The sequence below is a fragment of the Strix aluco genome, chromosome 7, assembly GCF_031877795.1.
Source record: "Strix aluco isolate bStrAlu1 chromosome 7, bStrAlu1.hap1, whole genome shotgun sequence".
Classification (NCBI taxonomy): Eukaryota; Metazoa; Chordata; class Aves; order Strigiformes; family Strigidae; genus Strix; species Strix aluco.
In genome coordinates, this window is record NC_133937.1 from 23,650,120 (window position 1) to 23,674,443 (window position 24,324).

At 34.3% G+C, this 24,324-nt stretch overlaps 1 protein-coding gene across 9 annotated transcripts in view; it reads right to left on the bottom strand.

The window, feature by feature from the left end:
* The window catches only part of EXOC6 (exocyst complex component 6), a 96,513-nt gene that overhangs the window by 30,345 nt on the left and 41,844 nt on the right, over positions 1-24,324 (bottom strand). For 5 of the 9 annotated variants that reach the window (XM_074830946.1, XM_074830941.1, XM_074830940.1 and 2 more), the window contains exons 15-20: positions 21,023-21,132; positions 19,954-20,065; positions 18,184-18,318; positions 12,874-13,053; positions 9,755-9,784; positions 3,758-3,899 (exon numbers count right to left, since the gene is read on the bottom strand). In XM_074830946.1, the coding sequence (XP_074687047.1) occupies positions 3,758-3,899; positions 9,755-9,784; positions 12,874-13,053; positions 18,184-18,318; positions 19,954-20,065; positions 21,023-21,132 (709 nt within the window). The remainder of the gene's footprint in view (positions 1-3,757; positions 3,900-9,754; positions 9,785-12,873; positions 13,054-18,183; positions 18,319-19,953; positions 20,066-21,022; positions 21,133-24,324) is intronic. The other 4 variants (XM_074830942.1, XM_074830943.1, XM_074830949.1 and 1 more) reach the window with 2 other exon arrangements.

Here is a 24,324-nt window from a genome sequence, read left to right on the forward strand (position 1 = left end):
AAAAGGACGGACTGACAGGAAGCCCTACGGAGGCCTGGTTAGGAAGGTATATTGCATCCTGCTTTGCGCTAATTCTTCACTAACCCATGCTCATTTATAGGCAGGACCCAAAACCTTTTCATCCTTGCACAGATTCATGTCTGGGTGAAGAAGGATGCAAATTCAACCTTCCTTTTGCCAATTAATCCTGTCTCACAATTCAGCTATGTTAAAACACATAAACTATAAAAATTACATTTAACTCTTCTAGCAATTAGAATTTCTGACAAGTTCTAATTCCTTAACAAAAAGCTGATGTAAGGTATCTAGATCCGGATGGTGCCTCTGAAAGGTTTATTTTATATTATGTATACCTTGCTCCTCATAAAGTGAGATATAACAACTGACATTTAATTTCATGTTCATGAAATGCCTCCCCTCCCCAACCCATTTCCCCCCTCAGGGCACTGAAATGCAATGTCCAAGCAAAAGACTATTCTTTAGGTTTTATTCAATGGGACCTAGTACATTCCGTTTTTCTAAATACTGCTGTAAGAAACCCAATCACCCTAGTGGAAGATCACCACTGAGAATGGTGTAAAATATAGAAGTAAAACACTGTTCTAAGTTATAAAATATGTAGAGAGAGTAGAGATATACTTCAATTAGAACAGGACAAACTGAAATAAAATAAAGCTTTTGGAATGTCTGGAAGGAAAACAAAAAAGTTATTAGAAGCAGAGTGAGAGGTCATAACTTTTTTTTTTTTTTTTAAATAAATCATCTGAGAAGACCACCTGATACTATTACTATTCTCGAGCAGAAGTATCAGATACTTCCACATTTTCTGCTCTGCTTTTTAAAGTTAGGTACTTTGCTCAGAAATGCCGGTGCAGGATAATGAAATTCCACAGTTCACCACAAGATCACCTCCTTCCCTTCCACCTTCCTTTCTTGGAAGTCCACTTATCATACTACCTATTTGCTGTGACTAAGAACTTCAGCACTTACTGACTTTAACAGATTGCTGCCCATTAACAGATTGTTGGGTTGTTGGTTGGACTGTTAATTGCTCTTTAATGGAAAAGAAAAAAATCTGATGTTTTCCTGCTTTTATTTAGATCTCCTCCAGTTTATTTTAGAAAGAATAAAAATGCAATGTTAAAGATCATAATAAATATCTAGAATATTGCCAAGAATTTTAAAAAATGTGTCATTCATAACTTTCTACATCTCACATAACTTCTTAGTTCAAAATGCATCTGAGTATACTTCACTGTGTCTATAAATAAAATGTCAAACCCATGTATACAATACAGTAGGAAACTACCCAACAGTTGTGAATTATTTGCACACTCTAAGCACTAATTGAAATGTCACTGTCGTATCCATTAATCCCAAAGCGTCAAAGAATAAAGCTGGGGGAGGGTGATGAGCAAGAACATAAATCACAGGCATCACAGTGAGGCCTGGAATGTGCCTGTGATGGACCTTATGAATGAATCCACAACAGCAAAGCAGTCTGAGCAAAATCTTATGTCAATCCTTTATTCCACATATTGCAAGCCATTGATGCAACATTCTGACAAGCTTCCATAATTATATTTAAACTACTCAAAGGGTTTCTGTGCAAAACCAGATTTTTTTCTAACGTGCTTTAAAAGCTTTGCAGAAAGGAAGATTTAAAGCTTATTCTATTTGCAAATGTACAGCCCACACTAGAAGTTATGCAATGGTGGAAAGAATGTATTTTTCAGTCTTCAAATTACTAGTTTTCTGAAACTTTCTCATTTTGGCCCAAGGTTTCCCATCTCCTGTCTATGCCATATGGTCAGTATAACAGCTACATATAACAAAACATGTTGTCTTAAGGTTATATTTTAATCTTAAAATAATGAAGTGTTATCATGTCAGACTAAATAAAACTGCTAAGATCTCTTCACCGATTGAAGTTTACACTGTGCAGCAACCGAAGATGGTAGAAAGAGTGGTAATAGAAATTAGGATGGTACATAATAGGGCAAAGGCTGAGAAGAAAATGGTCTGAGAACAACCCAGAGACCAGACAACAGCAGGACTCATTGGAACTTCTCATTACTTTGCTGTGAACATACTGTCACCTGCAAGGCATGCATTTTATCCCCTGTACTGCTAGAAATCCCCGAGTGAAACAGTGAATTGGTTAATCTACACAGAATAGTGAAGTACTGCTTTGTTCACAGATGGTATTTTAAATATTAGAAACAGAATAATATGGTAGTGGGCAAGCTTTCTTCGCTGTTACAGTTTGTTCAGAAGGCAGATCATTGTTTATTGGGTGCACCAATTCAGCTTGTCTAAATGAATGATTATTGTGTCAGTATTATGAATACTATGGAATTTCTGTTTTTACAACTGGGATCTTTTTTACATCTAGGAAACTACACAAATGCAACATACACATACCCCTACCCACCTACCTGAAAAGAACACTATTAAATTGCAACATCGAGCGTACTAAAAATAAGAAAAAAGGTCAAATCATCATCTGTTTGGACAGCTTGTGCAATCACGAGACAAACTTTAATGTCATGATCACAAGTGTTTTTTCAATTAGACCCTGATAATCATGTCAGTTCATTACATGCACTGAAAGACCTTAAGACTGTATAATGGACTACCATAAAGATGCCTGCTCTACCTGTTGCAGAGTTTAGCTGGAATATAATGAATAAGGCAGGAGAAGGAAACACAAGCATACGGTTAAAACGGCAAAAATACCCCTTAAGTCTGTCACTGGACTCCCACAAGAACCTTTTGTGATGCTAACCAAATTGCTTGAAATTATATTTCCAGTTTTCCATAGGTGGCTGCTAATCGAGTAGTCATCAATTTTTTCACGTGTCCGAACTAAAAACCTCAGGATATGTATGACTTGCAGAACTGCCCCATTTTACAGCTGTCACCAAAATCATTGAGATCGATGCTTCACGCACATAAGACGAATGATACTTTGAAAAAACAGAGCATAAGAATCTAAAAATATGCACTGAAAAAAAACCTCTAGTGTGCCTTTTCACTGTATCTTAGTCATCAACTATAAAACCAGACCTAAAACCTATCCGTAACACCACGGTGTCATGGAAATAACTTCCTTCATACAGATTAACAGCTCACCCTCAGCGGTGAGCTCCATGCAAAACCTGAGGAAATTAATCCTGCCTTCAGTGTTGAATTGAATCAGTTTTATAAAATAATTCTGATGCCATATTTTGAACAGTGAGAATAAAAAAACATCTGAAGTTCCTAAATGATTACTATCATTCTGCACAGTGACTAAGGCAGCAGTAGTTCTAGATGGAGGAAACGCTATGTAACAGAACATTTAAAATTTGTATTATAATAAATAAACTTAAGAGGGAAAATTAAAATTTCACGGACATTTGACCTTTTTTTCTCAACTATAAAAGCATACTATTTATGTGGGTTTGGGCAATTCTGTACTAGACTGTAGTCTTTTTACTGAATATAGCGATTATGATTCCATTAGGAATAACAACAGATGTCCATTTCAATCAGATACTTAAATTAAAAAAAAAAACTTTCATGAAAAAATTTCCCCCAAATGTTAACATACTTACTCATAAATACTTTTACAAGAAGCTGTACTGTAATATTTTTTTTTAAAAGGACAAAGCTTTAGTAGATTATGGAAAAAGATCACTATATGGCTTATATTAAATGATTTTTTTGCAGTGTTAAGACAGATATAGATAGGAATTCTGGAACATCTACTTACATTCACACTGTATCACATCTAAATTAAACTGCTGAATCGCTCCCATGCTTATTTGTTTTAATTCACTGTCCAGTAGCATCTGCATTAGGGACGTTGAAAGATGCTGGCAGGCTGACATGCAAGCTGTCTGGGCCACTTTTCCCTAGCGGAAAGAGCAACAGGTTTTAAGATAGAAAGAAATGATACGTCACTAAAGAACTGCTTATCTGATTTGGTTTTAGTATACACTTGAAGTCTTAATGATGCAGAACTTAGATTAGAAGAAGAAAGATCACATTTGTTGTTATTTCTTTGACCTGTTAGCTTTGTTTCTATTAAATCAAACAGGGAACTAAATTAAATTTATGTTAAAGCTATTATTGATATTTCTTCCAGAAATCCAACAGTCTTCATGAATATAAGGACATTTCCAAAATAATAATGATATAAGATGCTGAAGCATATGAACAGATTTGTGGATTTATTTAATTTTTTTTACCCAAACAGAATGAAAGCAAGAATGAAATGAAAATCAACATGCTGCATATTTTTAACAATAACCAGTAAAAAAACCCCCAAACTTTATATAAACCAAAACCATTGCTTTCAGTTGGGGCATTCTCATAACACCTTGTGCTAATTATTGGCACTTAAATTGTTTGAATTCCATCTAAAAGCTTGTTGCTAAATTACTTAAAATATTCATGCTTATCCATCATCTCTTCAGGTGCTTAATGAATCAGTGATGTCAGTAATCAACTACTTACAAAATGAAATGTAGCCCTCTGCTGTACAAAATAGAAATAATTTTCCAATCACAGTCTAGTTAGAAACATTTGTCTTTACGATGTATATGTAATTGAGACAAATAATTTTCCAAACATGAGACAAAACACAAAGCACAAAAATCAGACATTAATTTGATAAATTATTAAAAATTTAGTAGAGAAAAATTGAAAGATATGGAAATTCTACTTTAGAACTAAGAAAATTAACTAAGACCAGATACTCAATCAGGTGGCACCATTCTATTCATAGCACTGCAGTCTTTTAGAGCAGAGAGATCTTGGCTTTCAAACGCAATTACATGAATCTCTGTAGTTTAATGTACTTAAACCATGCTTTTCAACTGATGTCTATGTTACAATACGTATTGAAACAAAGGTAACTATTAGCACGCTTACTTGAAAGAAATAATAATTACATAATACACCTGCTGCAGCACACATCACTATTGTTTTACTTATATCCATCAGTTAAGTGACGACACCTATTTCTCTAAACCAATGGTTCTCCAGCTGTTTTCTGCAAAGTCAGGTCAATCAATTCACTGTTGACTCACAGAAACAAATATAAGCAATGAAAAATGATAAGGATACACAGCAGTTCACTGTCCCAAAAAGTTTGGAAAGGTCTGCTTCAACATCTGAAGAGCCAGGATCTTGTCCTGAGTAAGACAACTTGCTCATATCATTGAATTTTCATGTATACATATAACAGAAAGAAAACTTGGCCCTAAATATTTGTACTTTAAAAATCCATTCTTTGTTAAAACATAATTAAAATGTAGACAATACAATGGAAAGCCTTCACTCTCCTCACATGTCACACTGAAACGTTAAATGGCTTCTGCTAATACCTCTTTAGCATTAGGATACCTTGCACTGTTAGGAGCTTTATATCTAAAATGAGATGTCAGTTTCTTAATTGAAAATCTCAGAAAAGCAAATAACATTTTTGACCAAAATAGATGAACTGACAAGGAGGAATGTAAGAAACAATGCAAGAACAGCATGCCTAAAAGTCTCCCAAACGCAATGGTAATTATACTGGGAGACATGCAGCTCTATTCCCCAAGCAGAACAATATCAATATGAATGGGAAAAAAAGAAAAGAGGAAAAAAAGGGGAAAAAAGAAGGAAAAAAGGAGGTGAGAAGGGGAATCAATGAACCACAGTTCATTTAATTACAGTGTAGTAGGTTTGAAATACTTAATGGAAATGTCATTTTGATTTAATGGAACAACTAGTGCATCTCTGTTTAATGTACTGCTCCATCAAATCAGCTCCATGTCCTATTTATGCTGCCACTATAATGTAATAAAAGTTCAACCAGATTAATAGGTTGTCAAGAAAAATTTTAACATTCAATTTATTTCATATGCAAATAATGTGTACTCCTCTATTGTTTTAAATAAAAGACAGAATTTTATATTTCTAACAAGCATCTGTAGTTAATTGTTACAATCTGGCAAATATCAATAGTACTGGAGCACAAGATAATGGTTACAATACAGAAATGACATGGTAAAAGCCACCTGGACTTTAAATAAGTATCAATGCATGTACACTTGATGTTTATTTTTAGATTTCATAGAATGGAAACATCCTAACATTTAAACTATTTTGAACTATGTAACTTGAACTACAGGCTTATTGTTCACATGACATATCAACAGATGATAGAAGTTTACTACACACAGTTTATACTTAATACAGTCACTTGATTTTCTTAAATCTAGAGAAAAAATGAAGCTATGCATATTAATCAAAATGCTGAATTTTAACTGAGAGAAATGTAAACTTCACTGTTATCCTCTTCAAAATTCAGTGCTTCCCAGTTCAAAATACGTTGGATGTATGATATTCAGAAAAGAATTAAATTCAAATTTGTGTTTGACAAATAAGATCTAGTTAAAAATCCATCTCCTAATTTCCACCATCCTCCAATTAATCAATTCCTCACCATTTTTTCATAATGCATTTTGAAGAGGAAATGTAAGGATACATAAACATAGCAATAACATTTATTTTCCAGAATTAAACAAATCTCAGTTTTAAAACATTCTTAATGTTTATTATCTGTCAGTTTGGGTTTTTAAAATTATTATTATTACTATTATTATTGTTAAGGGGGGGTGGCTGTGGTTACTGTACTTAGCAATTAAATACCTATATCCAATAGCATGCAGAGATTCAGCAGGCTTCTCACATTCGCTCCAGTTGCCTCCCATTTGGAGACACTACTATTATCTCTGCTGTGCCTATGCTAATTGCTGCTATCTACAAAACCTATTCTTCCACTCAACCAATGTAAAGTTTAAGAAACAAGGACTCTATTCTATAAGCAAAAACACCTGCTAACAGTGTTAAAGGCAACTGTTTTTTCACCCAGCCCTCACATTTTGCTGAAATACCAGTTTGTAAAAAGAGAAAACCCTTAGACAAACTTCTTATATTTCAAAGGAGCTTGTAAAGAGAATCTGCTGACATATTAAATCCTTTTTTATAGGACCCAAAAGCTTTTCTCCGAAGAACAATTGCAGTAAAGAAACATTTGGCTCCTAGGAAATTCCCAAAGGGTCAGCCATATGCATCCTTCCACGGCACCTTCGCGGTACTGCTTTCTAAGACCCATGCTAGCTGTCTCAAAAGCAGCTTTCATCATTCACTATAGTGTCAGTCAATATGATTTATGGACTGCATTCAACAAAGTCAAAGCATATAGAATGAGAAATATGACTACAATCTGCTAATTTGTTTTGTATTGAGCCACTTAGGAGTCAAAGACCTGATGTCAGGCTGAGACCAGCAACACAATTAACCAGCCAGTGACAGATTCATCCATCCTCCCTGCCAGACTGTGCCAATCAAAGACAGCATGAAGTGGCATTTGGAGAAATCAGTAAGAAAACCCATTCTCTAAGTAGCCTGTGGAGGCTGTTGATTGACAGTTTTTGAATATAGCTGCAGAAAACCACCACCCTTTCACCCTCACTGCAAGCTGTGAAATTAGGCTTTTGCTGCCAATCACAGAAACAATAAAATAACAGAAACTGCCATCCTCAGCATAAAAGGAAATAACAAATCTGTTACATCTAAGAAATTAAGTTGAAGAATTAATTTAACAATATGAAATGAAACAAAAAACTTTCAGAAAATGCAAAGGAACTAAACATACAAATTTTATCAGTCATAACTAAAGCATTATGTTACTTAAAATCAGGACTAAAATCCAACTTTTCAACTATTGATAAAATATAAGTATACTAAAAAAAACTAATGAAATTTTTAAGAATTTATTTTACTTCCAGTCTCTGCCCCAATTTCTACTGAAATAATAAAAAAGTACCTACTTGAAAGTAATTTGTAACTGTTACTTTTCAATAGTCATTCTTTTCCAAAGAGTTATCCAATATTAACTTTGTACTGACCAAGCACATATCTAGAATAAAACTTCAGCTAATTCTAAATTAGATTAAAACCACTTATATATACACCCTCTATAATTTCAAATTAACTGATCTGAAATTAAAAGGTATGATTTTTCTTTAACTGTTCAAAATGAAAACTAAAAAAAATGCAGGTCCTTAATAACAAATTTGATCATTCAACTGATTTTATGAGATTAATGGCTGCATAATGAAATTTTAAGTTGTTTTTTGATTCAAAGTATCTAATGGCCCTATAAACTGCAATACAAACTTAAAATGGGATGTAAAAAACCCTGAAAACAGCAATAATCTCAAAAGACTAAATTCTTGTAACTTTAGAAAACAGAACCATTAAAAACTGCATGACTCTGAAATTATAACCTTTGAAAACCAATGCAGCCTCTGAGCTCTGCATCTCTGAAATTCTGCTAGTACTTGGTCATGACATAACCAGCATACTGACACCTACTCAACACTAACAGGAAATATTTCTACACAAAATATTCAATATTTCTAGTGGTCATGACACCTATTAGCTTGACAGTTCAACATGAGGCTGAGTATTCAAATCATAGAAATGTTCACTGGAATGAACTACCAATGTCATCTAGTCCAGCCTCCTACTTGGAGTAGCACTATTGCCAACAGTATTTCAGGTCTGTTGTCCTTTTTTCTGGCTGAGCCTTCAACAACCAAGGATGGGAATTCAACAGCCTCTCTGGGTAACCTCCTCCATCACCACACTACTCTCTTCATGCAAACTTTTTCCTCATGTCAAAGCTTCATCTCCTAAGCTTCTACTTGTGACCATAGCCACATGTGAATTTGTCAGCCCTACCAAGAGGAGTTTGGCTCCATCACCTTTGTATCTGTTCTTTAAGAGGTTGGAGGCTGCCACTAGATCTCTCCCTAGCCTTCTCTTTAACAAACTAAATAATCCACTTTCCTAAATCTCCATTTGTAACTCATGTGCTCTAGGCTCCTACTAACTTGAAAGTCCACTGCCAGATCTTCTCTCCAGATCCACAGAGCTACTACTCAGTCAATTGCTTTCCAGACTGTAGCAATGAACAGGGTTATTCCCACACTGTACTCTAAGTGCCTTACACATTTGTTCACTTAAACAGTGAACAGCCCAGTATACATTTGTTGCTGTATACTACTTAAGTGAACAAGATTCAACCATATTAGAAAAAATTAGTAAAAGTTCAGAAATTCAGTATTCAGAAGCCACTCAACAGAATAATATTAATTTCAACACTGTCATTATCATGTAAATGTTTATGCCAAATCAAAACAAACTCCTTAAACAAAAATTGACGACCTGAAAATAATCAGGGCTTGGAAGAATTCTTAAACTCAATCCATCATCATCATAAAAAATAAAAATTGAACACAGACGTTCCCTTGACCCCAGGCAGATGTAGCAGAGAAATGATGGAACTTTCACTGATTGTTTATTCTGTTATATCACTCTACCCTTACTCTGTATGCATGTCTCATAGCTGCATTTTGATACCTGACCTCTCTTCCCAATAGTCTCCTCTAAATTATCTCATTTGGGATGCAAGGCACACCCTACCAACCTTCTGCAAGGTTTTTAGGGGTCCTGCTGTCCCAGTGTACGAAAGCCCAATGTTAGTCATTAACCAGATCCCTGCATGCAACCACACAAGGAACACTGCAAGTCATCAGCAAAACAGAAAGATCTTTTTATTAAATTATTAAAAATTGAAGCAATAAGCCTGCAGGCAGTTCATAGTTTTTCAGTTCACATGCTTTTTCTTCATCTTGCATCTACTTACCGACATAGCTGCATGGTCATTGTTGTTATTCTGAGAAGGAAACCAGTAAGGCAATCAAAACAAAAAAATTAAGATGTACTGTCAACATCAAAAAAAAAAAAAAAAAGAATAAAAAATTGGTAGCAATAAATGGTAAGGAAAAGCTTCCAAAAAGAACAATTACAGTTACATAATTCCTTAAATTATTTTTTTTAAACCTGTGAACTTATATAATATTTTGTTGAGGCATAACAAAGAGATTATAATTTAAATAATACTAATTCATCGATAAACTGATTTTCCGAAATAAGGAACTTTATGCCACAATATCAAAGTAGTAAACTTCAAATGACGAAGTGTCTGTTGATATTCCTTTCCAGAATGTTTTCATGATAAGAAATAATATATTCCAAAATACTTAGGTTAAAAAATAAATGCGATGTTTATCATCCTGGCTTACAAAGGCTATCTGTATGTCATTAACATACTTTGTTCAAGCAAGACTTAGAATGGCTCAGGACAATAAGAATCTAAATGTAACACAACCCATTAATAAATTTTAACATAAATCTAATGGTAATATAACTGCAGGGTGGAATAAAGCTTTTTCTTTTCCAAAACTGCTTCTCAAGTACAGTAAACGAACACAGAGGAGAAAACCAAGATGTAAAACTTAAGAGGAAAAAAAAACTTCAGAGACGCAAGACATTTCCAGTGATTCAACAGAGATATCAGACCCCAACTAAGTTGTGCCACAAAGCATGCAGGTTCAGTAAAATTGAGATCATGGTCTACCTGATTTAGATCTCTAATGTTCCAATAAAAATAATACAAATTGCATAAAACAGATATGTAACATAAGATGTATTTTTTAAAAGCTATGTCTACATTGGTACAGAAATGCTTCAGCATATGGAAGCACAAAAGGAGACACACCCCTGTGCATTTACACAGCTTACACATACAGCTAAAATAAAACGAGACCCTAATGACAGGAACCCAAGGAATGCAACAAAAAATTGTTAAAGAACATATTATAACACTTCTACAAGACTAGAGTTTGAAACAGTATCAAAGAGAAAGTCAGTGACCCTTGAACAAGACTGTGGAGAACTAGTGTGGCCAAGCAGTGCCCCTAGCCCTAGCACAATGCCCTCTAACATGATCGGGTATACTATGGTAGGAAGAGAAGAGATTCCTCTACTTGTCCTGCTCTTTCCTTTATAGAATTATAGCCAGTGGCTAGGACTTTTGTTTTTTGATTTCTAATTACAGAAAAGGTTCCAAGAAACTATTTTGAGTAGTGGAATGTTTCCAGCCATATAAAAATTATTATGGAAATGACACTGTGACGTTAATAGAATAATCCATTAATGAAACTGAATACTAAAACTATGCCAAATCTTAACTATGGCGTATAAGAATCTAGCTTAGTTAATCACTCCAAAACACTTACTATTTTAATGAGTTATGGAACCTAGTTTCAGGCTGATCTTTGAAAATGCTTTTAGTATAAATTTTCCTCTAATGAAAAGAACTTACTATTACAAATCTAACCAGAATCACCATAATGAAACTGTATACACATTTTCATATAAGCTCCACAGCTCATGCACAACAACATTCATAGGACTGTATGTTTCTACAATTGGCCGAGCCAGTATAGGGAGTGATACACAGGATAAATCAAAAATTACAAGAACCCTCTTGCCAGTCCAGACTAGTTGTCTATATAATTCTACACCCTGCCCATTACCTGACCAGTGTTTGAAATTACAGAATAACCTCTTCATAGGGACTAGCTTTCTCCAAAGGCTGACTTGCGCCCCCAGGCACATACTTCTTTCTATTCCTTTCACACTTTTCAAGTCCTAACCACAGCTGCTTCATTCCATCCCCCTTAACACAACGCTTCGTTCTGTCTGTGGCTCATTTCCAAACAGCTCTATCACAACATACATTCATGACAGACTTCTGTACATCCCTCCTCGAGAAGTTGCACCCCTTAACTGCTATATACATATGACTATTGAGGAGCACTACCTTTTGTTCACACTGCTTTGTATGTTAAGTTACAATGAATTTAACTATCTAACTTGCTATTCTTATCAAAAAACACTCAACTGATTTGGCACAGAAGCACATGCCTCACCCATCACATTCACATCAATATTACATGACACATTTTGAGTGGGTTATGTCTTTGAGTCAGTAAAAAACCAGGAGCCTGAAGAATCACAGCCTCTTCACATGTGATTTGGAAGACCAGATATGCCCACTGTGCCAGCAACTTCAACACCTTGCTGTGCACATAAAGAAATTATATTTTACTTCCAGTCTGGAGCCTCAAAACATTCTATGCATTGAGGACTTATTCTTTATAAGCAATGCACATGGGTAAAGCACTCAGATATCAATGTGACAGTAGCAACCAAGGACAACCTGATGAAAAGCAGATGTAGCTTGAAAGACTTATTGAAGTTACTCCAGACCTATAAAGCTATAAACTATTATGATGATAAGTCAAACTAGAAATAGTCTTTTTTTGTCTTAAAACAAGGGGAAATCACACAACGGACTATAACAATTGGTACATAAAACAGGTTAACAGTACCCTTTTACCCAGGACAAAATAACACAGGATATATTGGAGTATGAACAAGGATTCATTTCAGTGAAGCTCAGTTAACTATAATCAAATGACTTTTTATGATCAAAACTATTTAGCTAAAAACAACTTTGGAGAATCCAAGATCTCCATAATCTTATGCACAAATGCAGGATTTGCACCAATTCTGCACTGTCTGAATCAATGCAGGTGTACACAGAACCAATATGGTTAATTAAAAAGGCCATCTGATGCTCTAGAAAACTGCATGAGTTCATCTACTATTTGCAAATTAGCTGTTGTTAACAATATTACTGAAGTATTTGAAAGTATTTTCTAAGTATTACCATGAGTAAAGCATCATCAGCATACTGAAACACATCTGAAAATATATCTGTACTGAAAAAAATTAAAATATACATCTGCCAGCATGTGCACAATTCAAAAATTACATCTATCTTAAAAATCTTAGTATTTTAAAATAAAATAATGCTCCAATAGTTTGAAATTAAACTTAATTTTGAACACTTACAGGTAAATGAGTAAAAACTTGAAACGTGCTTCTTAAAAAGTTAATAAGGTCCATTAAGTATCCACTGGCTCTTCCATCCGACTCAGACATTGTCCAATCATAATCAGCAATCTGAATAAATTCATCTATTTTTTGGTTAAGTTTTGTGTATATTTCTCCTTCTGCTGCATGCCTTGCATCCTGAAAAAAAATCGTGTGCAATTGTCAGAACTCTAAAATATTATTAGAATGCAGATAAAATTATACCAAGCAACAAAACTGAAGTCTTCTGTTTTTCTTAGATTCAAAAAATATTTTATTTAAATCAATATTTTAACTTCTGTCTTACAATAAGTCTGAGGCTGTAGTTTTTAAAATATTCCCATAATGTATACTATAAGAGTGTTTGTAACAGAATATGTTTATAGAATAATCTAAATTCTCAGAGACAAATTAAATTAATTTTAATCTGGAAACAAAGCAATTGCTTTGCTCTCTTCAAAACAATCATCTTTAATTCAGCCTTACAAATTTATCAACCCTGACACAAAGTTTATTTGGCCTCTTTTACAAAGAAAATAATAAAAGTACCCAATTATTTTATCTGTTATGGCTAGAGGTCCAGCAATTGTATGATTTTTATGTAATTGTTTTAAAGCTGCACATCTGAAGAATACTCATCATTTTTCATCCTCCTTTAAATATCCTGATCATCACACACCATGATTCAGAGCACTCCCTTATTCCCCCCACCCTTACTTTTTGTTCTGCCACCACCTGGATTCTACTTTTTGGAACAGTACAGAGGTAAAGTCTAGCATTTACTGTGAAATGAGCTTATGATGCTATCTACCTCCTTATTTGTTTAGAGGACATCCTCATAGATGCAACAAGATCTATGTACAGATGCTTGACAAGGTGTTATGTTGCTGGAAAGTCATGCTTTTGCCAGCCTTGAGTTTAAAGACACTCAATAAATTCTATGTTCTAATTTAGGCTCAACACGAAACTTTCTTCACTGATCTGGAGAAATAATTCAATAAAGACATTTGATTTAAAGCGAACCAGTCATTTGCTGATGGTTTTTAGAGAGTAAAAATAGGCTGGATATACTGAAGCAATATAAAAGTGGATGAAATTCCCATTGCTAATTTCCTCTGGGAGAAAGAAGTCCAAAAAAACGGCACTTCAGAAAGGTGTAAATAAGAAAGGCAAAATGGAAAAAGAAAAAAAAAAAATCAAAATGATCTAAGCTTATAGGTGGCATCACACTGAGTGTGTCAAATTTAGTCTTTAGTCTGTCAGGCACTTCAGGAGGAAGCAAGAAGGCATGTGGCCCTGCCATGTATCAATATCAAACTACAATTCCCTAAAAATAGTGTTTTTACTGCTAAACCAACTCATAAAAGCCTCCACTGAACAGCTCTCGCAATCCAACACACAAGAACCTGGCAACCTGTTAACACATCAAATAAAGGAATATGGTGACATCCACAATTTTGTAGATGGCTATGACTATAAAAGCTTCAAATAAAGTCAACTCTATATTTAAAGTTTCTAACTAACAATGAGACCTCAGTTTCAACAGTCTATAATGACAGGACTTTCAAATACATCTGCTTAGGTTTACTGCAATTGCTTGGATTTTTTTGTTTGGTTGGGTTTGGGCTATTTTGTTTAAAAACTAAGTAATTTATGGAGTGGTTGTATCATCTTTACCAGTTAAGATGAGTTACTGGCAGTGGCAAGACCAGTCCTTCACTTTCTGTTTTGGAAGCCTGTTTTTGGCTACCTTTTATTTTGCTTTGGTTATTTGTTTACAAGTGGAGCAGCGTGCTGCCAGTACTTTAAGCAAGGCATGTTGCTCTATTCCCTGAGAAAACAGTGAACAGCCGAGCAACTGGATTTCAAACCCAGAAGTTACTTCTGAGAAGCAGCACTGTGAATCTGTGCACAAGTCAAGAAAGAGTAAGTTAGCAGTATTTAGATTTAGGATGACTCCTAGAGGCATATGAATTAACTCCATCTCTTCTTTTAACTTGGTGACAGAATTGCATCAAAGCCTTTTGAAAGCTCACCAGATTTCCTCCCATTATAAAGTGAAAAGGATAAATGGCACAGTTTTGTTAAATGGCTTTTCTCTCAGAGGACATCCTGAAGCCCTGCACAGGATTTGATGTTGTGTATCTGGCTCTCCAACAGCCATTACACAGCTTAATGCTGAGACCCTGGGCTCAAGAACTTCTATCAGCTCGATCTGCAAATACACCTATTTATGCTTAGTGTGACTGCTGATTTAAACAAAGGAAAACAGTGGTCATCCAAAGCTGGAAAATGTGGCTATAAATATTGAAAGTGACACAGTTTTTTAATATGATAAAATTAAACAAATTTTGGTGTGGGTTTTTTTTTTTTTTTTTAATTTCCACCCACATGAAACAATGCTTGGAGAGTTTGAAAAACTTCTTAACATGAGATCTTACATACAAAAATAAAATGAGAAAAACAGCCCTCTAAAATAGCAACTGTGAATTAGGTCTGAAGGCTTCTATTAAAAAAAATACAGTGTAGATGTACTTATAAGATCACCTTATGGAATGTAAATGTGATCAATGCTGCTAATAAAAGGAGATTTTCAACCACTCAAAGAATGGAGGTGACATGATTTGCCACCAGGAGATGAATTTAATAATAGTTGAACATACCAAACTCTGTGAGGGCTCAGTTGGGGAACTGCAAGCAGTTTTTCATTAAAATAGAGGAAAAAAAAGAGGGATTAATGAGAATAGAATTTTCTACTATAAGTGGAGAACACTGTGCTAACATGTTCTCCAGGAAAAGAGACAGGAGACAAACCATAAAAAAAAAATTCTTACATGTTTGTCAGCATTCATTCTGTATTTTTCCAAAATACATAAATACTAAGCTCTCTAAACACAGACATAATATTCTGTGATTTCCTCTAATACAATTCAGATAGTTTATAGGATAGTTAAACATAAATTACAGCATAAGCAATCAGCACAAAATATAATGCAAACTTTCAACTGCATTTATTCAATGAAATTCAAGGATAAAGAACATCTTACCTCTTAAATCAAATACGATGTCTGCATTAAGTGTTTTGTTTGAATGTTAAAAAGATTATGGATCGACATTACACAAAAATATCTACAGATACGCAAATTCAGACACACATGCACTGTCAGTACACAACAAGCAGACTTGGCAGCCTAGATCTTTAGGACAGGACAAAATTAGTAAAACTACTGGTAGGGCAATGGTAACCTAACTATGGTTGCTAGGCCAGAACTTTACTGTCTTGCCTTACTCATTAAATTCTTAGCAAAACAAATGACAGTTAATGGGAAAATTGTTGGTAATCAACTGGAAATATGAAGTGTCTTGCAATGATGATGTCTTATTCCACCTCACCCACCTTTTAACATTTATGCCAGAGGGGATATTATAATAGGATAGGCTACATATTGCATCAAGAGAAAAAATGAAGTACAGAAAACAGAACTACTCTCAATAGGATTAGTCCTCTTTATCCCATAAATACAAGAAATCACTCTCCTTTGTTTCAGGGTACACTGAAAAAAACCCAAATACCTAAAGTTCAAGTTGCAGCTGCTCTGGAATCCCTGATGACTTTTTGTTGTTTTGTCTTGTTTCTCTTTCAAAAACTTCTGTATAGAAGTGACTAAGAAGGCAATGCACTGGCTGAATTAACAGCACAAAGTAACCTATACAAGATTATTCTTCTGTGAGAATGTTTTCTTCAGAAAGAAATACCCAAACCACCCCATTAAGCACACACATTTGCTTCTATTCAAAACCAAAAAAACCCCACTCAGCCAGACTTGGTCAATGAAATAATTTCTGCCATATTTTATGTATACGAATACCAAAACTTGGTTCTTTGATGTACACAACCATCTAGTGCTTGAAAGAAGTACCCGGCACTCAACCACCACCAGAGCATGAAGAATCTCTAAGCATCTCTACACCTGTTCCCAGAGCCACTGCACAGGAGGGTTTCTGGTGTAGGGTCATTCAGTGGTCTGAGACCAAATCATCTTTGCACTCAGCATAGCTAGTCCAGCTGTTGGGATCTTGTTTTAGAGCTTACCCTTCATTATAACATAAACCAGCCTGAGCAAGGATCAGAATTTTGACTAATTTATCTTAGGGATAAATCTCAGTCATCTTGAGTTACCTGACATTACGTATATAAGTTGGCTTCACCAATTTCATTTTTATGTGCAGGTTTCTCACTAACAATGTACCTGTCTGCCTTAAAACTGAAAAAGGACTAAGGTCTTTTGAGTAATATTGCAGAGAAGGACTTCACAGATGAGGGTATGGTTTTTGGTCTACCAAGGGCATCAGATGCGACTACACAAGTCACTTTGTACTTTTGCTTTAGTTTCCTATTTTCAAAAGCCTTCAGAATTTTTGTATAGACAAATGCAAGAACAACTAGGAGAACCCCACCTACTAATGAGATGAGGAGCCATGCATAAAAAGCAAATGAAAACATTTTTTATTTTAGGGTTATTTTGTACTTGGCTTACAAATGTTGCCATGTTAACTGTTGAAATTACAATTGTCTACGCTAGGTATGCATCACCAATGAGTTATGTTAATTTTTTGAGCTACAAGCTTACGTACTTCTGCCATTTATGGAAAATGTCAGAGAAAATACAGCTTGCACAGATAAGCAGTTGCCATACATCAGAAACAGTCAAGCTCCCAGTAATCATTTTAACAAGTATTATTGTGTATATAAAAGACACGTAAGTAAAATATGAATTCTAAAAAGATAATTGAATAATTTATGCTTTGTAGCACATTCTTAATACTGCTTTTATATTACTAAATTACACAATTCGAAAATATACCACAAAATATCTCTATTGTAGAATAAAAACAAATAAACACAAAAATTTTAGATTAAACTGGCTGTTTTGCTTGATTCCATTCAGAAAGGGGAGATATTACATAGACTGGACCTTAATCTGTTGAAAGCTGACAGTGCAGTTAAGCTTAGCTTGTCATTTCGTAACTTAATAGAAGATGCACTGGGAAGAATATTGATGCTTCTTGCATATGTACATATTTCAGATCATACCGATAACATAAAAACCAGTGTTTATCTGCTCAGTGTTACAACTGAATTCTTAACAGTTCTGAATTGGTTTAGAGTCAAAAATGAGAAAGCGTGCAGCTTTGTCCTCACCCCCTTTTGTTTTAAAATGCTTCATTTATAGTGATTTTAATATAAGTTTTCAGACATAGACCTATAACAGATGACATATACCATACCTTAAATGTAGAAAGTCCATAAAGTCTTGCAGTGTGAACAGTCACTTGTGAAATATTTGTAATGTTAGATATAAAATCCTCAAGGTATTTACAGGCTTGTTCCAGGTGTGTTGTGTTTATGATGATTTGAACAAGCTACAAGAGACAAAAAAATTCTTGTAAAAATCCTTTTTGTATCACCCCTCGTCATTTCATTTTGTAAATGGTTACTTCTTTCAGCAACAATGCTACTAGAAATTAATTACAGTATTCAGGTTACCACCTATTATTACCTGTTAGTTTTCAAGTTTGCTTTCAACTACCAGTAAGGACTAATACTACAGTTTACATACAGATGATGCCATTTAAAAAATGAAGACTACAAACACCTACTTAGTGAAATAAATCCAACTGACATTTTAGAATTAAAAAAGGGAAAATAAAGGAAAATATATTGCCAAAAGCAAATTGCTAATTTGTACCATTAAAATATTTTTTTTTAAATTACTGCTATTAAAAAAACTATTTCACAATATTGTCTGCAGAATTACGTATCCTGAAGTTAGGGAATTTCAAAAACAGGGTTGTTAAGTCCTTCCCCCCAACAGTGGTTAAAAATCTGCTTGTACATGACATAAATGTTTTTATATGTAGGACATGCATTCACATTCAGTTCACAAATCAGACAACATACACAATGCACAGTAACTGAAATATCAGTATATTAATTCTCACTGCATACTGCCTGTTTCAGTGAACACTAACGTAATGCTTGGTAAAATAAATTTTCTCTTTTTAACATTTTTCTCATAAAACTTACTAACATAATAATGAAACACCTCAAAAAATACTAGTGAATTTATTTTCATATTCTTGAAAATATCCCTGTACCAATTTCAAGAACACAGAAAACTACGTCTCAGAAAAACCGTACGGCTTGTCTTACTAACATGGCAATATATGATTTATAGAGCTCTTTCCTCATCTTCTTGATTTCTATACAAGTATTTAATCTATACAAGAGGTTCTTGCAGTTTAAAAACAACGTTCAATATAACATAACACTGCTCTAACAGCAACAGTTTAAGTCCTTCTCAGCGTGTTTCAGTAGATATCTGCTGTCTACTGACATTGCATGTACCTGCAGTGAATGTTCAGTGATTGATTCACTGTCTCACCCTGTCTTACCCTGTCCAATAAACAAACCAAGAGTCATGATGAAGAAACAACATGCACAAACCTACTAAATATTTTAATTGCAATTACTATAGAAAAAGTTTCATGTGTTAGAGTGAACTTCAGATTTTAGAATTCTTGATTTGGTATGTTTACTCTGAAACTTCAGGGCTCATGTGAGAGAGGTTTTCTCCCTCTCCCCCCCCCCCCCCCCTTCTTTTAAGAAAAAGAAACTCAACAATGTGCTACTAATTGCTAGTCAGGAGCAGAACACACTAACCATGCTCTTTATGCAAACAAAGTAAGTCTTCGGCTTATTTCTTGCAAATCTCTGTTTATCATACAGGAGACAGAACTCTTTCATTGTCATCTTTCTCAAAGGGCATCCCTGTGTAAATATACTTCCAACTAGACAACACTGTATTGTTACATTCTATGTAACAGATATTGATATTTTTATACTTCATCTTTCACCTCTTTAAATTTTCAATTTTAAAGCAAACACTACTTGTTTTTCTCACACCAATCTTAATACCACAATATATCTACAGTTACAAGAATAGTTTTAGCACTACTGTCTTAAAACCAGCTTTGAGTATGTGTTTTAAAACTTACCTCTGTCAAACCTATATGAGGTTTTTTAATTAGGTTCTGTAAACAACTACTTAGAGTTCTTGTAAGCAGCAAATTTGTAGATTTTCTGAGCATATCATCTATTTCTGTTGAGCTGAAAAAAAATGTTTATTTTTATAACTATGCTGTACATGACAATACTTTGACAGTAATACTTAATTTTTTCCCTGCAAAGAGAACTTTTCATGTTAAGAATTCCCTATGTGCATTTAAATTCTGGTCGCTCCAAGTCTTCTGTGATCTAACACACAGTTCATTTACCAAATTATCCATTAAATGAATTTCAACACTGAAGCAAAATCTGTTATTTTTAGATTTTGGACATGTTTATTAACACAGCAGTTCAGAAAGAGTAATTTGTGAGTTTTAATGAGTTACCAAAGAGGTCAACAAGTGCTCATTAGTACGTGTAAATTATAAACAGTATCAATTAAGAATGTGTGAAAGCGAGTCATTTACATCTTTAACAGTGAAGAAGTGGGTGACCAGCTACAAATACCTTCCAGATTTCACATCTATGAATGTTATTTTATGTAATTAAAACTAAGCTCTTGAAGGCCACAGGAGGAAATGGGAGAATTTTCCATCAGAAAAAGATGGAAGAGGGAATGAACACGCAGACATCATGTTTTCTTGCAGGAGAAATCACTGCTAAGGAAACTCAAAGCACTGAGAAAGGAAAGACTGTTCAAAGTAATAAGGGATGCTACACAACTATTTCTGAAATGGTCAGTATCAAAGTATATTTTTCAAATCTTACATGCTTTGTTAAATAAATATAATCTCTAGATTATTCAAACCACATTCGCTCATACAGATATACACATACTGTATACAACACATATATATACATATACGAAATATATGCTGTAGCATTGGGAATCATAGCTTAAGTATAAATAATTATATATGTAAATTATATGCAAATTATGAAACAAGCACAACTAGCAAGTACACAAAAAAATGTATTTTAATTTTCATATATATTTTTAGGTCACCCAGAGAAGTTATATGTTACCTTATAGTCACATTCCTGATACTTTAAGCTTACCTGCGGTGAAGTGACTCTGAAAACTTAAGGCTAGCATAAATAAATTCCTTAACCTGGATATAGATTTGAGGCACTGATTGAGACATTGGAAGCTTCTTTGGAAAGGACTGCTGTGAAAATAAAAGATAACACTATCTTACACTTGAAACTGATTCTAAGGAGAGCTTGGTATTAAATGCAACAATTAGAAAGCCACTTAACACTACCAATATTTTAATTTAAGATTTTCTAGTTTTCATCAAATACAAACAGTGCTATGTGTTGAGCTGACTTCTACATCTGTTTAAATAGCTATAAGCAAAATAGAACTTTATCACTTATTTAAATTACAATACAGTTTGGAGACTTTGTGTCATTTAAGAACCCTCTGTAGAAAGCAATTTACAAACACGCATTAAAAAACAGGTCTCAAACTGCTTTTAATCTGAATGAACAAGATAGATGTAAGTGGGATGAGAGGTTCAGAAATGCAAACATTTTTTTGCCAAAGAAAGCAGTGAAAAAAAAAAGGTTTGAGAAGTTCAACACATCTGGGATTTTCAAAGCATCTTGAGAATGTTTAGGCATGTACATTTACTATCATATGTTTACTTTCTCTCGATGGTTCACAAGACCAAAGCAGTTTGAATTCTTTTCAACAATTTGGATTAACATGTGGGAAATACTAGTAGCCTGTAAGAATAAAATCATGCTTCTTACTTCAGTTTTAAAGCTGATTTTGGAGGACAAAAAGAAAGAAATTCAATTAAATCTACACATACCAAATAGGTATTTCTGCATTGAATACATAATTTTTTCAATCTGCAAAACAATTAATTTTCTGTTTACTCTATGATTAATGCATGAGAAAAGTAATTAACAACTGGTATAATCCGTGGAGAATTCCATTTCTCTAAAAAAAAAATCATTAATCAACAGCAGCTCAATATTTGTGTATTAAAAAGCCAAGACAAAACAGATTACTGTGACATTCTCCTAATTATATCTCTTTATTTAAGATTAGGTGGTGTGACAAATACATGGTGTAAGTGCCAGGCTATTGTGTCATTTAACAATGCTAGCAAACATTTTTTTAACAATGAAATTTACTTCAAATATGTGTTCATGTGATTTAAGCAATTACTTTTTACAGATAGAACAAGTGCTATTACATACAACTATTTTGGATCATCACAATACTCTGTCAGCAGGACTTGAGTTTCAACCTTCATATATTCAATGATCTAAGAGAAGCAATTCATTATCCTCTACAGTGTCTGGCCAATACAGGAGGAATCAACAGTTTCTGTCTGATTATTAGAGACGGCAGCAAGAAAAAAAAAAAGAGCTACAACCAATTGTTTCACTTCTGAATACAGAAGGGAGTAAAAATAGATGATATAATCAAACCATGATAGTCTGGCACATTCAATCTGAACAGCAGAGTGCAGACAAGACTGTTCAGTCAGATTGGATTTGCTATGTTAAATATCTAGTAGGTTCTGGTCATAATTCTGCCTAATGTGCTGCAAGCAACAGCTATGATAAACTTACCTGTAAAATGTGAGGGTGATTCATCCTAACCTACAGTTAAAAATGAGACACGCACTCACGTTGGTCTCTTTTTATACTAAAGGGAGAGAAACTGACATTTTCAAGTTCCCCTTAATCTGTAAAAGGCCTCAGAGATGCATCAAATGGAATTAGCCCTCTGGCGTGTCTGTTCCTCTCTATCAACTACACAGGCTCCTTCAGCAAGCAACCTGAACTCACACATCTTTTTTTTTTTTCTTTTTTAAAACATGAAAATGTAGATTGAATTAACCCACTCAATAGGACCTCCCAGTGCCTTATAGCCTGAGGGAACATATCAGAGAGGTGAAGTGGATAAGATTATAAACAGCAACCAATAGAAGCAATGTTGGAGCATTTATAAAGTTTCCCCTCCATGTGGATTCCCTGATATCTAATAACACATAAGGTAATACTGCAGTCTTTCTTTCAACAAAGAATCATTAAGTATCCTTCCCGTCTATTCCACTGCCTAGTTGACAAAACTTTTAGTAACTCATTTATCTTTGAGACTTCTGCCCCTTTGCTAAATTCTGTTGAAGTCAACTAAACTGTTTCAAAAATTGCTGGGACACAAGAAAAAACCTCAGACTATTTCTAATGATGTCCTTCCACTTTACATACAGGTTTCAAAGTTCTTCTCAGAGATACGTTAAAAAAAATGTTTTCCCTGCTTTACAGATGAATTAACAGGGACAAAGAGATGCGAAGTGACTTACCAGCACCACGCAGCTGGTCAATGATAGAGTTGGGAACAGAATCCAACCTCATTCCCAGCTTTACCCTCAAGCTCACCAGCCCAAAAACTAAGCATCAGTCAGATTCTGCTCATAAAATATCTACAAAAAGTGCTGCTCAGTATGAAATAGAAATCCCTCTCTGTGTCATAAAGCAAAATTAAAATTGTTGGGTACAGAGAATACATTTTGCTTCCAGTGAAATAAGAGCCAAAGCTCTGTATTAATCATACATATATGTAACTATATATGACCACACAAGTAACATCCACACATCCATGCTAATACATCAGACAGAGTGAAGGAGGCTGGCAGATAAAATTATTTAGTGCAAGTTAAAAACCTCTGCAATTTATTAGTAAAATATGCCATGCTAAATAGGGTGTGGTAAGCTTCCAACCTGTAAGGGATTTCTGTTCTGTTTATTTTAGTATTATAATGGCTAAGAAAACGAATTTGATGGAGAAAAACATCCAGAAAGCACTCTGGAGTCTTATTGAAAAATCAGCATAAAACCCACCTTCAATTTTTCATCTTCACTGCAATACTGTATTAATGACATGTAGCTCTTACATTTCCCTGGTAAATCCCTGCTGAATCACAGAATTAGAGTATTTTTTTACTTTTGCAGATATCTGTAGCGATGGATCGTGTATAAACCAGCTTCCCTCTACATCAGTTACTCCCACTATCATGTGGTTCTTAGACTTAGTTCCCCTCTATCATAAGCCTGTTATTGTACCTTCATCAGTATTACCAAAACCATACTTGAATAGCAGAACATAAGGAGTTTGTAGTGAAAGAATGGCTGAGGCTATGAAAGAACATCCTATTGGAATGCTAGTGCAGCAGATTTACAGTCCCTTCACATCTATTTTGCCCTAGATGCTCAAACACAAATAATTAATTTAAAAAGTGAAATACAAAATTTGCTGTCTCTGATTCCTGTTTTACATGTATCTTTGCAATACTACAGCATATAATATACTATGAGCTACTAAACCCAATGAGCTG